General features: G+C 42.6%; 1 protein-coding gene across 1 annotated transcript in view; it reads right to left on the bottom strand.

The window, feature by feature from the left end:
- Positions 1–16,683, bottom strand: part of SYN3 (synapsin III) — a 454,719-nt gene that overhangs the window by 344,505 nt on the left and 93,531 nt on the right. Inside the window, exon 4 of the mRNA XM_060112343.1 lies at positions 10,430–10,521. Coding sequence (XP_059968326.1) covers positions 10,430–10,521 — 92 coding nt within the window. The remainder of the gene's footprint in view (positions 1–10,429; positions 10,522–16,683) is intronic.

The raw sequence follows: 16,683 nt of genomic DNA, 5'->3' as shown, positions 1-16,683 counted from the left end.
TTTGTGATTTGCTGGTGGGTGCCTGGCATTCTGAATTTGCTCAATAAATATTTGTTGAATGAATGAATATCTGGAATTTGAAATTCCAAGTTCAGGAAGCTCAGAAGACTCTGAGCAATTATGTGTGAAATAAACATGATTTTATAATATTCTTTGATGGGATGTTTGAGAGTTCTCAGGATAGAGGTTCAGGATTGAGAGCTGATCCTGACACAAAAGCTAACATGCTAGGAGGATTTGGACAAGTCATCTTCCTCCCTGACACCTGGGGCACAATTTGCCCACCTGTAAAATGAGGACACACAGAAAACTCTAAGGGACTCTTCTAACTCTGGACATCTAAGATTTTGTAAAATAACTCCTCCTCTGGGACAGGCCCATACATCTCCATCTTGCCCCAAATATCCCCCCTGGAAACAGTAATCCTGGGGTGGGTACCAGGGGTAGTTTTTGAGAGTCTTCAATGACTTTCCTCAAGGTCTTGTGTTACTTAAGCTTTCTGGCTCCTTCTCTTCAACCCTCTCTTGAGGTCTGACCTTCTAATGAGCGGAGACACATTATCAGCCACTGTGGTTTGAATGGGTGCCTATAATTTAGTGTTGCCTAATGCTGGACACTGAGAGCAGGGCTTGTGTAATTAGGCTGGGACCTCATTAACATCTGCCTCTGTGGGTGTTTTTCATTCTTGGTTTCTCCTGTCCTGTATTTTGAATCCCATCTGGCTGTATGGACACGGCTGCCCTTTTTTATTGCTCCATTCTGAAGCCAGGCTTGAATTTGGGCCCAGAATGGCAACAGCCATCCACAATGCATGAATCTTAACATGTCCTGGAATGGCCCCTGCTCTGCTCTCTAAATAGAATTACACAACTTTACTGAGAACCTGGATTGTCTGAGCTGCTCTTGAGCACCTCAAGCTGGCTGGCAGTCTACCCTTAGTTTGGGTGTTTGACAGAAACCAGAGTAAGGGGTGCTATCAGTTTAATTACTACAGTTACCCGTGATTTAACCAACTCATGTGTAATACTTTGCCATATACAAAGCACTAGTAGAATCTGGCCTTGAGCAGAGATGTGGACTGTTTTGTTTACCGGTGATTCCTATGAGAGTTATTCTCTTTGGGGGCCCTCCTGCCCCCACCCCATTCTTCTCTGCCCTGCTCTGAGCCCCAGGAGGCTGAATTCTGTGGACAGTACCTATCGGGCTCTCTTGCTCACTGGGCCAAAGTGAGGTCCCAGCAGGAGACTGGAGGGCAGGGGGAGAGGAGCGTGGTGGTACTTCTTCCTAGTGCCCACCTGCTTCAGTGCTGGGCTTTGGAGGTAGCTAAGTTCCTTTACAACTATTGCCTCAACTGCATGGCTCTCCTGCCCAAGTCTAGGTGAAACCTTCTGGATTGAGTCTATTAATTCTACTTCCTCTCCTTGTCCCTTCACCCCTAATGATGATAATGGCTTCTTGCTATTGTTATTGGATGCCTCATGTTCCCTGAGCCCCACACACCCCTCCGTAAGTGATTCCTTTATTAAAATCTCTTTATTTAAACCATTTGGGGATGAATTCTGTTTTCTGCCTAGCCCCTGTCTGATAAAATTCTTATATCTGGAATGGAACCTGGAACATAGTAGGCCCTTAATAAACATCTGTGGAATGAATAAACAAACTTTTCACATATGTCTCATTTAATCCTTACAAAAACTATGTAAAATAATACCATTACCTTTTACAGATGAAGAAGCTGAGGTTCAGAGAGGTAGAATCTCAGGTCTGTGCAACAGATTTCTAAAGGAAGAGCAACACACACATCCTGTACCCCCAGATGAGCCTGAGCCACACTCAGCACCTGGGAGAAATCTCTACTTCCTGCTGCTTCCAGCACAGACCCAGAGTCCACTCATGCTGGCCTGGGGTGGGCTCAACAGGACCAGATGCCATGGAGTGGACAACGGTAATGTGAGTAAGAGAATAACAAAATTTCTATCCTTCTTTGTCTCTTACTACAGTTTTTTACTTAAAGTCTATTTTGTCTGAAATAACTATGGCTACCCCTGCTCTGTTTGGTTTCTATTTGCATGGAATATCTTTTTCCAGTCCTTCACTTTCAGCCTTTGAGTGTATTTAAAGCTAAAGTGAATCTCTTAAGCAGCATATTATTGGGTCTTTTTTTCTTTCAATTCGTTCAGCCACTCTATGTCTTTTAATTGAAAAATTTAGTCCATTTACATTTAAAATAGTTATTTAAAATACTATTGCCATTTTGTTAACTGTTTTCTGGCTGGTTTGTAGTTCCTTTGTCCTTTCTTCCTCTCTTGCTGGGTTCCTTCATGATTTGATGCTTTTTTGCAGGGGTATGCTTTGAATCCTTTCTTCTGTTTTGTGTAACTCCTATAGGTTTTTGCTTTATGGGTACCATGAGGCTTACATAAAAAATTTTATAGTACAGTCTATTTTAAGCTGATAACAACTTAACTTTAATCACATACAAAAACTACTCTTTTACTTGCCCCTCCCTATATTTTATGTTTTTGATGCCACAATTTACATCTTTTTATATTGTATATTAATTAACTAATCATCGTAGCTATTGTTATTTTTAATACTTCTGGTCTTTTAACCTTTTTATTAACATTAAAAGTGATTTACACACGGGCCTCCCTGGTGGCGCAAGTGGTTAAGAGTCCGCCTGCCGATGCAGGGGACACGGGTTCGTGCCCCGGTCTGGGAGGATCCCATATGCCGCGGAGCGGCTGGGCCCGTGAGCCATGGCCGCTGGGCCTGTGCATCCGGAGCCTGTGCTCCGCAACGGGAGAGGCCACAACAGTGAGAGGCCCACATACCGCAAAAAGAAAAAAAAAAAAAAAAAAAAAAGTGATTTACACACCACCATTACAGTATTAGAGTATTCTTAATCTGACTAAATAATTACCTTTATCAGTTTTATACTTTCATATGTTTTCATCTTACTAATGAGTGCCCTTTTTTTTTTTTTTTTTTTTTTGCGGTACATGGGCCTCTCACTGTTGTGGCCTCTCCCGTTGCAGAGCACAGGCTCCAGACGCGCAGCCTCAGTGGCCATGGCTCACGGGTCTAGCCACTCCGCGGCATGTGGGATCTTCCCGGACTGGGACATGAACCCGTGTCCCCTGCATTGGCAGGTGGACTCTTAACCACTGTGCCACCAGGGAAGCCCCAATGAGTGCCCTCTTATTTCATTAAGTTCTCACTGTCTAAATTCAGATTCTTGGATCCCCTAAGTATTTGTCTACTGTCTAATTGTATTTTTTCATACTACTCATAATGAGGAACTTACTGCCTCTTTAAGCAGCTCTAACTATGAAATAATCTCCCCCTTGTTAAAAAGGCAGTCCAGTAAGTGGTGACACAAAGGCTCTGGAGCCAACTACCTAGGCTTGAATCCTAGTTTTGACCCTTACTGGCTGGAGACCTTGATTCCATTACCCAAGTTATTGGTGCTTCAATCTTCTCATCTAGAAATGTGGATGATAACAGTACACATTTTATAGGGCTGTTGAAAGGATGAAATGAGTCAATACATGCTAAGTGCTTGGGACAGTGCCTAGCACGTAGGAAATGCTATAAAGTGTTTGTTAAATAAATAAAAATTCATGAATTCTGTGTGTGCAATTCAAGCTGGCTTCATCAAAAAGGATTTTTTTGGCTCCAGCTTGGAGATGAGTCTGGATCCAGGGCCTTGAATAGCATCAGCAGGTCATTGACTCTCTTTCTCTATCTTGGCTGTGTTTTCCTTTGCCTTGGATTCATTCACAGCAGATCCTTCCCTCTAAGAGAAAGAGCCATGGCCACCAGCAGCTCCAGGAGTTCATCCCACCAGCTCAGCAGCCCCAGCAGAACACATGTGTCTCTCACCCAAGAGTTCCAGCAAAAGTCTCACATGAATTCTCATTGGCCTGGCTTGGGTCCCAGGCTTTTTTTTTTCCCCCAGTGTGACATTCTGATTCTAGGGCTGGTTATTGCTGTCAGCTCTAGACACCACACAGACTGCAAGCTGGGGAAGGGTCACCCCAATGGAAAATCTAGGTGCTACTCCCCAAAGCAGGAGGAATCGATGCTGGAGAAAACCAGCAGTGGTCTGCTCTACCACCCATCTTGGTCATCTTCCCCAAAGGTGCTCCCCACAAGCAAGACTTTAGAAGATCTCAGCTTTGCTCCTATTGTAGACTTGGAAGTGCTTAAGGGCATTTTCAGTGCAACACCTAAGTCTCTTTGAAAGAATACACTGCAAGGCAAGAGCACTGCTCAACATTCCTGCTTTGGGAGACCACAGCTAGGGCTTGGTATGGCACTACATGCCGGAGGAAGATTCTACTGACTCCTCCCCTGCAGGATGCAGTGTGAGTCAGGCTGGGGCTACCTGGTTTGTGTGCACATTCTTGCAGGTCTGGCACCTTGTAACCTGTGGCTCGCCGAAATAAGCTGCTGGGCTGAGATTGTAAGCACCATCCTGGGCATGGACAAAATAAACCTTAACAGTTCCACGGATCCTAGAACCCAGGGCTTTGGCTGTATTGGCACTATTCTCACAGCCCTGGCTACTGATGCTTATGGTCTTCTATCAGAAGCATCAACATCATCTGGAAGCCTTTGTGCTCAAATCAAGGTCACAGGACTGACAGCATTGGCTTCAACTGGGAACTTGTAGGAAACTCAGAATCTCAGGTCCTACCTGAAGACCTAATGGATGGGGACGCATTTTAACAAGATCTCTAGGGGGTTTGTATGTACATTAAATTTGAGAAGCACTACTGTTATCAGTTTTCTAGGGCTTCCTTAACAAAGTACCACAAACTGTATGGCTTAAAACAACAGAAATTTATTCTTTCACAGTTCTAGAGGCTCAAAGTCTGAAATCAAGGTGTCAGCAGAGTTGGTTTCTTCTGAGGGCTGAGGGAAAATTCGTTCTATGCCTGTCTCCTAGCTTCTGCTGATGGGTGGCAATCCTTGGCATTCCTTGTCTTGTATCACTCTAAATTCTGCTTCCATCATCACATAGTTTTTCCTTGTGTCTCGATGTCCAAGCTTCCCTCTTCTTATAAGGATACCAATCACATTGGATTAAGGGCCCACCTTACTCCAGTATGGCCTTACCTTATTACATTTGCAATGATCCTACTTCCAAAGAAGATCACATTCTGGGGTACTAGTCTTAGGACTTTAACACATCTTTTCTGGGGAGACACAATTCAAACCATTACAACTACCTTCCAAGCCTGCCATTCTTAAGTGCTGGGAGACTACTGATTAAGAATCACCTGGAACAGTTTCGTAAATTTATTTTTGTAAACATTTTAATAAATTTTGGAAGAAGATGGAAGGTCTAGAATGAGGCTTGAGACATCCATTTCTGCAAGGTGATCTTCTTCAGGCAGCACACCCCCAGGATACTCAGCTTTACAGATGACCCAGCCCCAGTTCAGGGCCAATGTGCAAGCAATCTGGGGAGATTCTCCATTAGGCTGCCCACTGGAATCACCTGGGGAGTTTTTGGTTTTTGTTTTTGTTTTTTTGCAGTACACGGGCCTCTCACTGTTGTGGCCTCTCCCGTTGCGGAGCACAGGCTGTGGACACGCAGGCTCAGCGGCCATGGCGCCGCTCCGTGGCATGTGGGATCTTCTCGGACCGGGGCACGAACCCGTGTCCCCCGCATCAGCAGGCAGACTCTCAACCACTGCGTCACCAGGGAAGCCCCCACCTGGGGAGTTTTAAAGCTACCAATACCTAAGTTGTACCCTCAGAGAGTCTAGTGTAATTGGTTTTTCCTATTGCCTAGATATCAGGATTTTAAAACATTTCCCAGGTGATTCTAATCTGCAGCCAAATTTGGGGATTAATGGAATAGATGCTCTCATTTCTACATATTACAAAGAAGATGATCCAGTCCCTTTCCCAGATAGGGAAACAAGACATAAGACAAATAATCCCAAATATGAACATACACAGATTCCTAAATATTGAATTTTACGTTTTTTATAGTTTTTATGTGCATAATGAGGCTGCTGTGAGAACTAAATAAATGTATATACGTAGCACCATTCTCAAAATCTCCCATGATGGCAGACTTGTTAATTTCTCCTTGCAGTTTTGCCAATTTTTGAAGTACATTTTGAGGCACTTTTTTTGAGCCCTATAAATTTAAAATTATTATCTCTTCTTGGTCAATGACTCCTTTATTCTAATGGGTTACTTCCTTTTCCCTGGTAATGCTTTTCACCTGGAAGTCTATTTCTCCCTCTGATTTAATACAACTATATTGGCTAGCTTTCTTTTGCCCAGCTGTTACATGGTGTATATAAGTATGTATGTATATATATATATATTTATTTATTTATAACTTATTTAATATTTAACTTATATGTTTAATATATATATTTATTTCCATCTTTTAACTTTCAAACATTCTATAGTCTTATGTTTTAGATGAATCTCTTGAATGGAATATAGTTGTATTTTAAAGAAGTCTACTCTGGGGGAGTTCCCAGTGGCCTAGTGGTTAGAATTCCGGGCTTTCACTGCCATGGGCCAGGTTCAATCCCCGGTTGGGGAACTAAGATCTCACAAGCAGCACAGCCAAAAACAACAACAACAACAACAAAAAAACTACTCTGACAATCTTGCTGTAGATGCTCTATAAATTGAGTATATACTGGTGATAAAAATATTTAGCAAATTGTAGGGTACTTTGAGAAAGTTGCAGTTCGCACAAGTGACCATGAGATGGCAACTCTAGGGGACTCACAGGCAAACAGCCTTGAAGGGACAAAGGGAACCAGGCGTTTGTTCTCTGGGGTTCCACTACTGCTTCCAAGGGTGTATCTCCCCTGTAACGTTTGGGCATCCTCTGACCATGGGAGAAACAAGGATATGGAATGGGGGACAGGAGTGTGGTGAACTGGGGGACAAAAGAATAGTCCAATGGCCATGCCTAACCATGGGTTAAGTAAGGGTGGCTGAAGGCATTCAGTGGGCTCAGGTCAGAGGCTATTTATCAATTTGTATAGAAAAATTTCAATATTTTAATAACCAGTACTGCTGTACACACCATTCAGAATACCAGCCTGTTGATATATATGGATCTAAACTTATCATCTTATTTTGTGTTATTTATAACACCTGTTCTACGTTGGTTTTTCTCTCCTTTCTTGTTTTCTTTTATTATTTCTATTTTTCTCTCTCATTGTTTTTTATTTATTTTTAAATATGTTTGTTTGTTTGTTTATGGCTGCTTTGGGTCTCCATTGCTGCATGCAGGCTTTCTCTAGTTGCGGTGAGCGGGGGCTACTCTTTGTTGCGGTGCGCGGGCTTCTCATTGCGGTGGCTTCTCTTCTTGCGGAGCACGGGCTCTAGGCGCACAGGCTTCAGTAGTTGTGGCACGCAGGATCAGCACAGGCTCAGTAGTTGCGGCGCCTGGGCTTAGTTGCTCCGCGGCACGTGGGATCTTCCCGGACCAGGGCTCGAACCTGTATCCTCTGCATTAGCAGGTGGATTCTTAACCACTGTGCCACCAGGGAAGCCCCTCTCATCGTTTTTAAGTACTACATTCTGTTTCTATTTTTTTAGTAATTATCATAGAGATTACCTTTACTTATTCTTTAATTCTTTAATTTTCATCTTTAACTTTTCAAAGCCTATTATTAATCAATACATAACTTTCCACCCTGACAATACAAGGGCCTCAGAACATCTTAATTCTATCTAGCCCCAGCCTCTACTCACTTACTGTGGTTTAAATGAATCCTTCATATATTTTAAAAATCCATAAGATGGGGCTTCCCTGGTGGCGCAGTGGTTGAGAGTCCGCCTGCCGATGCAGGGGACACGGGTTCGTGCCCTGGTCCGGGAGGATCCCACATGCCGCGGAGCGGCTGGGCCAGTGAGCCATGGCCGCTGAGCCTGCACGTCCGGAGCCTGTGCTCCGCAACGGGAGAGGCCACGGCAGTGAGAGGCCCGCGTACAGCAAAAAAAAAAAAAAAAAAAAAAAAAAAAATCCATAAGATGTCATTATTATGATTATTAATTGTTTTTTGAAGACAATGTTTATTAGCATTTCCACCTTCTTTGCTCTTCATGTATTCTTGCTTCTGTATGTTATTCTGAGGTCATTTCCTTTTTGCCTAAAGTACATACTTTACAATTTCCCTTAGTGAGGTCTTATCTTTATAAATGTTTTTATTTTGCCGTCTTTCATAAAATACATTTCCCTGACGATGACGATTATTTTCTTTCAGCACACTGAAGGTATCTTTCCACCCCTGCTGCCTGAGAGCAGCAACTGTCAGTCTGTTACTCCAATCAAGTAATCTGCCTCTTTCCCTTGGCTACTTTTCATTTTTATCTTTCTGCACTTAAACTATTGTGTTTTGGTATAGAATTTTCTTTAGTAATCCTGCTTTAAATTTGTTGAGCTTCTGATGTTGGCAGTTTGGTATCTTCCTGAAAGATTCTCAGCTATCATTTCTTATTTTACTGCCTCTGCTCCATTCTCTTTTCCCTCCCTTTATGAAACTCTGGCTAAATGAATGTTAGACCTTCGCAGGAGATCTAACCATCTCTTCTGCACTTCCAGTCTTTTTTCTCTTTGTGCTTCATTGGGGATAATTTCTTCAGCTCTACCTTTCATTTCATTAACACCTTTCCAATGGTGTCTAATATTCCATTAAACACAACACTTCCAATAATTTTGGTTATTGTAGTGTTCATTTCTAGAAGTTCTGTTTGGTTTTAATAAAACTGGTTGTGTCATTTTTTATAGTTTCCTATTCCTTGCAGGTATCTTCCAACCTGATTTTTTTCAGCTTAATATGTATGATTTTTTTCTTTTAAGAATGTGTGTTTTTGAGGGTATCTTTCTGCTATCTATATTTCCTGTTTCTTCTCATTCATGTCTATGCCTGGTTATTTTTGACTATGTGCTAGCTATTACACACAAAAAAATTATCTGAATAATTATTCGAAGCCTAGTATGAAAGTGCCTTCCACTACACAGGATTTTCTTTTACTTCTGGCATGTCTGGGATTACCATAAACTAAATTCAATGCTTGAGGTTCCCTGGAAGGCCAATCAAAGTGCAATTCAAGCTTCAGTGACTTGTGAGGGCTCATTTACCTATAGTTCACATTCACCTTGAGATGTAGTCCTTTGAGGTCTCAGCTTATTTTGGGTAGGGTCTACCATTATACCCTGAGAAAACCTGGGTATTTCTTTCTTTCTCCCTTGCCCCTGCTAGGCTATCAAAACCAATTTTCAAATTTGCTAGACTCAGCAATACTCTCAGGAAAAATGAAGCTCTGTACTCATTTATCTCTCTGAATTTCCATTTCCCTATCATTCTCTTCCTAGTAAGTCCTTACTGTTATGTCAACTCTTTGATGGCTTTGAAGATTATCGTTATTTAAAACCAGTTTTTAAGTTGTTTTCAGATAATCTACAGTTGGTCTACCATTATTGGAAATAGGAAGCCATGTAATGTTTTCATTGGCAAATGGCAGGTACTCAGTAAATGATGGCTGATTTAGTAAAATTATCATAATTTCCCAAACATACTCCTTTTTTTTGCTTGTTCATTTGTACAAAGACTGTTTCCTATTCTTAAAACACACAGAGTGCCCATATTCTACCATCTGACAAGGTTCAGAACAAATGCCACCTTTTCCTCAAATTTCTTCCTGTTGTCTCTACTTCCCCAAATCTGAATTCTATTTCTTCCCCACCTAAACCCTCACAGGACCTAGTCTGTACCATTCTTTGGGTACTTAACTAGATAGAAATATTTTAATATACTATTTACCTCTCCTGCAGATTTATACTTTTCTGACATTTCTGGTCTTCGGAAGAATTCCCTCACTTCCCCTCCAGTTCAGCTGTTTATATATTATAAACAGATTTGGGAGGGAAATATTATATCTAGTACTTTTAGGTGTGATGTCCTGGGAGGGGAGTCTCTGAACATTTATTCTGTTCTACTGCTGGAAGCGGGATGCAGCCTATTCTAATAAACTCAACATACGTACAGCACTTTAGAATTAATAGGGTATTCTCACATACGTGCCTTCTACTTCCATGTTCACTATCATCATGCTGCAGATGAGAATCACAGGGCAAGAGAGACTAAATAATATTCCCGAATAGAGCCATAAAGTCAGAAATGGAACCCAAGTCTTCTTTCTCCAAGCCCAGGGCCCATTACAGCATACTCAGTTGCTTTCCCATATTGTTTGTGCCACTAGTCATTCCTATGCAATAATACCTAAAACTCTCTGGAAGCAGACATTCCATACATGAAAGCACATGTAGTAGAGGAGTCAGGATGTAGGCAATAGGCAAAGGGGTTGGCTAAGAGAGATACCCCATACACACCTCTCAAATGAAGGTTTTCTGTACCTCAGTCCGCCTTACCTCACAACCTTGGTCCCATTTCTCACAACCTGCATGTCCACCATACAGCCCCCAGTAACATAGGCAGCTAGATTCAACTCTGAGAATTCAGCCTGAAAGAGAAAGCAAAACAATAAGGATTCATCAAATACTAGTGACGCCAATAACTTATAACATTTATTGGGTACTTATATGTGCCAAATAGACATTTAAACCTCACCTGAAACATAGGAAATTAGTAATATTTTTTATCTCCCTTTTTGAAAGATGAGAAAGCTGAGGTGCAGAGAGACATAGTGACATGTCCAAAGTTGCATCGCTACTAATTTCTACCTCCTTGAAGGTGGAGGAAGCAACTCTAACTCCAGTGGAGGGGACGGTGGGGAGAGAGAGATAGGAGGTGGGCATGGAAGAAACTTCATGGTCACCAAGAGAGGGGCAGAGGCAAGAGTATAGGGAGTATTCTTGATGTCTCTGTGCCACCTACAATCCTGCACTTGTATTTTATTAGACACTTCTGTCTCCTTATAAGTCCATCTTTTTGTTGGCTTATTTGTTTGAGCAAGCTTTAGCAAATCTCTGTTGCTATTCCTGTGGAATATATCCGTCCTACCAGATTATATGCTCCCTGGGGATAGCGATTTGATGTTATAACCGTCTGTTTCCTAGGGTTGCCATAACAAAGTACCACCACTAGGTGGCTTAAACACAGAACACTCTGTCTTCTCACAGTTGTGGAGGCTAGAAGTCCAAAATCAAGGTGTGGGCAGGGTTGGTTCTTTCTGAGGGCTGTGCAGGAAGGCTCTGTTCCAGGCCTCTCTCCTTGGTTTGTAGATGGCCACCTTCTCCCTATCTCTCATTACAATGTTTTTCCTCTATGCATGTCTCTGTATCCCTTTTACCAGTCATACTGGATTAGGACCTCACTTAACTTGATTACCTCTGTAAATATCCTATCTCCAAATACCTATGTCCAAAAAAGGTCACATTCTGAGGTACTAGGGGTTAGGACTTCAACATAGGAATTTTAGGGAAACCCAATTCAACCTGTAACCCCATCCTAGAAAATGTATAGTACTAGACTGACTTACACAGAAGCCAAAAGCTATTTCTTTGAATTTAATGAACAAAAACAACTGCTCACATACATGAAACACTCACTATGTTCCAGGTACTGTCCTAAGCATTTTATACGTATGAATTCATTTAATCCTCATACTTGTCCAGATGAAAAACCGAGGCAGAGAGAGATCAAATAACTTGCACACTGTCACACAGTAGGTAGCAGAGCCAGGATTTAACCCCAGGAAGTCTGGCTCCAGCCTGCGCTTTTTAACTGCTGCACCCCACTGTCCTCACTGTTTAGCTGAATAAGATATTAGGTGGATTACACATGGGAATTTTAGGGACCTAAAAATAAACCACTTAAAGAGAAAAACAAGTTTACATTGAAGGGAAATATCATTTCATGATGATTTAACTGTATCCCCTTGGAATCATTTACCAGGAATTATGACCGAAGACCTAGCCATCTCCCCAGATGGCTTTAAAGCAAACCCAGAGTGCTTGTGTTTCTTGCTCTAATTAATAACCTCATTATGCTGTGGCAAGGTGAAAAGCAAAAAGCCCTGTTAATGAGGTCAGGTTGGTTAACAGTGGTAATGACCTAGTTATTAAATCTAATGCCTTAAAAATTCAGTCCCATCATGTTTCAGATACTTCATTTGTGAGATTACGATGAAGAATTAGCACGAAAAGTTGTTGCTTCTGTGCGTGAAGCAAAAGAAGTTAGAAGAAAGTTGCAACACAGAATAGCTGGGCACCAAGTATATGAAAAAAGGGAGTGAATCAGAACCTTGGATGGTAGAATTTCTAACTCATAGATGGCAAAGACCCAGGGGCTGTCTTGCTGCCCAAATGGAAGGGCAAATACCTCGACAGAAGACACCCTCAGGCTTGTACATACCTAGTACAAGTACATAGTACATAGTCAGAGTTCATCTTGTTCAGATCTGGGTGTCTACAGTTGTTTCCTGGTCATGGTTTATGAGTAATTACAGAAGGTAGATGCCTGGGTTATAGGGCAGCAAGCCTCTGCTGGGTCAAGCACAGAGAGTCGGGGTAGCAAAGAAAGTGCACCTCTTGCTTTTAACTTTCTAAAAACTTCCAACAACCACGGGAATGAACATAGAAGTATCCAACCATCTCTCATTCAGGTTAGCATGATGACTCCCCTGGTAGAATCCCAAAGACCAGCCAATTTTGAAGACCCTGAAAGCTCTCATAGAAACTGTAGTGGGTTGAATTGTATCCCCTAAAAGATATGTCCAAGTCCCAACCCTTGATATCTGTGAATGTGACCTTGTGTGGAAATAGGGTCTTTGCAAATATAATTAAGGCTCTCAAATGAGATGATCATCCTGGATTAGGCTGAGCCCTAAATATAATGAGATGTCCTCACAAAAGAAGAGAAGGGGTGACAGAGGGCCACAGGAAAGAAGGCTGTGTGAAGACAGAGGCAGAGATTGGAGTTGCACTGCCAAAAACCAAGGAACACAGGAGTAACTAGAAGCTGGAAGAGGAAAGGAAGAAGTCTCCCTGAGAGCCTTCAGAGGGAGTGCAGATCTGATGACACCTTGATTCCAGATTTCTGGCCTCCAGAACACTGAGAGGTTAAATTTCTACTGTTTTAAGCCACCAGGTTTGTGGTAATTTGTTACAACAATCCTAGAAAAGTAATACAATAATTTTGGAAATTGGATCCAATTTTACTATTGCATGCAAAGGCGTCAGGGTTCAAAGAAGGTCAGCTGGTTTAGGTAAGGCTCCTTTATCCACTTCACCAAACACATAATGAAATGCATATAAATACACACATACATTCTCTCTCTCTCTCTCCCCCTCTCTCTCACACACACATACAGTAATACATTGTAAAACATTACTATCAGAGTCACTTAAATTTTCTGCATAAGTTAACCTTTTGACCTCAAAACATTTTGGCCCCAACTATTTTTAATGTAATGTCTCTTTAAATACTACACATTAGGCATTGTGGTATAGATAAATAATTTTCAAAGAAACTACATTTAAATATAACTGTTCAAGATATTAGCTGACGTGTTTGGTCAAGTTACTAACTGCTTTGAATCTCACTTTTGACATCTCTAAAATGGAGGCAATGATATCAGTAGTATCTACCTTTAAATTTTTGGTAAAGATTCAAGATAGTGTATATGAAGCATCTAGCACAGCGCTGAGAAATACACAGGAGGAGGATCTCTGTAAACAGCTATCATTATTATGTTCAAATACTTAATTGTCTTAGTGAGAGTAAACTGAATGCATAAAAAATGGTATAACCAGAAAAAGAGCAACCCCTTCAAATATTTATAACATAAACAATTTTCAAAATATTAAGGCATAAAATATAAAGAGTAAGGACTTCTGCTTAATGGCCACAAGGGAGTAACAGGGATTATATTTACACTCTCATCTTAAACTTAGAAAGCCAGACAAACTATATTAAGTAATAGTTTTCAGACACTGAACGACAGGCATTGCAGGACTGTGACCCCTGCAGAAAGGAAACACATGAAATTACCCCTGTGATTGCCCTAGCTGACTGCCTGGAGGCAATTCCCAGGCATGGGAGAATGCAATCAGTGCCCAGAAGTCTCACTAAGAGTCAGAGGTTAGGATTCAGGGATGCTGAGGTGGCTAGAATTTGCAGTGCAGAGCAAAGGAAAGATACAATTGCCCAGAAAAAGACCTCCAGGCAGATCTGTAAGTATTTGGCTGAGTACTGACCTGAGCATGCATGAAAGGAAACTACTCAGGGCCAATGACAGAACTATCAGAAAACAGTAGACTCAACACTCCAGACACAGACAGGGCTGGAGATAGTTCATGTTCTCACCAGTCAAAGTGTAAAGACCTTGTAATATGTGTAGAGTTCTCAAAAATTTAGTAGTAGGGCTAAATTAGCCCTGGACTGCAGCATGCTCTGGATCCAAGATGACCAATTTGTACTAGTTTACTTGGAGGTTTCCCAACTTTAAAACCAAAAGTCCCACTTTTCAGAAGCCCCTTCAGTCTCAGTCTTTAACTGAAAGTTCCATGTCCTGGGAAACTCCTTTGTCCCAGGCAGACTGGGATGATTAATCACTCTATCTAGATCTGTCTAAGAAAATTTTAAAGGTTTAAAAGTTAAAAAAATTTTAAAACTAGTAAAAGTTTTAAAGGCATGCCCTGAAGGGATCAAACTTATGCCAAGTAATTTAACTGCATCCCAAAACAAAGTACAACACTATTTATAGGAATACAACAAAATCCAACACCCAACATGTTAAATTTACATTGTAAAATTTATGAAATTCAATCATAAATTACCAGACATGCAAGGAAGCAGGAAAATATGAACCATATTAAGGAGAAATCAAGAAAAGATCCAGAAATGAGAGATGATGGAAAGAGCAGAAATGGAAGTTAAAACAACTATTATAAATATGCTCCACATTCTCAAGAAGGTAGAGGAAAACTTCAACATGATAAAGAGAGAAATGTAAAACTTAAAAATGGAAAAAACAGAAATTTCATAGATTAAAAGTATAATATCTTAAACATAAAATGTACTGTATGGGATTAATATCAGATTAGACAAAACAGAAGAAAAGATGAGTGAGCTTGAAGAGAAAGCAATATACACTTGTACAAAATGAAGCCCAGGCACAAAAATACTGGGGAAAAAAAAAAAAAGAACCTCAGTGAGCTACAGGACAATATCAAACGGTTTAATATATGTGTAACTGAAGTTCTAGAAGGAAAAAAAAGGTAAGATCGGCTTCCGGATAAGATGGCGGAAGAGTAAGACGCGGAGATCACCTTCCTCCCCACAGATACACCAGAAATACAGCTACACGTGCAACAACTCCTACAGAACAACTACTGAACGCTGGCAGAAGACCCCAGACCTCCCAAAAGGCAAGAAACTCCCCACATACCTGGGTAGGGCAAAGCAGAGAGATTCCCGCAGAGAGGAGCAGTGCCGAGCGGCACTCACCAGCACGAGAGGCTTGTATGCTCCCCCGCCAGGGCGGGCGGCGCTGGAGCTGAGGCTCGGGCTTCGGTCAGAGCGCAGGGAGAGGACTGGGACTGGCGGCGAGAACTCAGCCTGAAGGGGGCTAATGTGCCACAGCTAGCCGGGAGGGAGTCCGGGAAAACTCTGGAGCTGCCGAAGAGGCAGGAGACTTTTTCTTCCCTCTTGGTTTCCTGGTGCGCGAGGAGAGGGGATTAAGAACGCCGCGTAAAGGAGCTCCAGAGACGGGCGCGAGTCGCGGCTGAAAGCGCGGAGCCCAGAGACGGGCGTGGGACGCTGGGGCTGCTGCTGCCGCCGCCAAGAAGCCTGTGTGCGAGCGCAGCACACTGTCCACACCGCCCTTCCGGGAGCCTGTGCAGCCTGCCACTGCCGGGGTCCCGGGATCCAGGGGCGGCTTCCCTGGGAGAACGCACGGCGCGCCCCGGGCTGGTGCAACATCACGCCGACCTCTGCCGCTGCAGGCACGCCCCGCACTCCGTGCCCCTCCCTCCCGCCCGGCCTGAGTGAGCCAGAGTCCCCGAAGAGGCTGCTCCTTTAACCCTGTCCTGTCTGAGCGAAGAACAGACGCCCTCCGGCGACCTACACGCAGAGGCGGGGCCAAATCCAAAGCTGAGACCCAGGAGCTGTGAGAACAAAGAAGAGAAAGGGAAACCTCTCCCAGCAGCCTCAGAAGCAGCGGATTAAAGCTCCACAATCAACTTCATGTACCCTGCATCTGTGGAATACATGAATAGACAACAAATCATCCCAAATTGAGGAGCCAGGAGTCAGTGCTGTGCCTCTGAGGTGGGAGAGCGAACTTCAGGACACTGGTCCACAAGAGACCTCCCAGCTCCACATAATATCAAACGGCGAAAATCTTCCAGAGATCTCCATCTCAACACCAGCACCCAGCTTCACTCAACGACCAGCAAGCTACAGTGCTGGACACCCTATGCCAAACAACTAGCAAGACAGGAACACAACACCACCCATTAGCAGAGAGGCTGCCTCAAATCATAAAAAGTCCGTAAACACCCCAAAACACACCACCAGACGTGGACCTGCCCACCAGAAAGACAAGATCCAGCCTCATCCACCAGAACACAGGCAGTAGTCCCCTCCACCAAGAAGCCTACACAACCCACTAAACCAACCTTAGCCACTGGGGACAGACACCAAAAACAACGGGAACTAC

The sequence above is a fragment of the Mesoplodon densirostris genome, chromosome 11, assembly GCF_025265405.1.
Source record: "Mesoplodon densirostris isolate mMesDen1 chromosome 11, mMesDen1 primary haplotype, whole genome shotgun sequence".
Taxonomy (NCBI): domain Eukaryota; kingdom Metazoa; phylum Chordata; class Mammalia; order Artiodactyla; family Ziphiidae; genus Mesoplodon; species Mesoplodon densirostris.
Note: the sequence above shows the minus strand (reverse complement) of the source record. Positions and strands in the feature narration are given on the sequence as shown.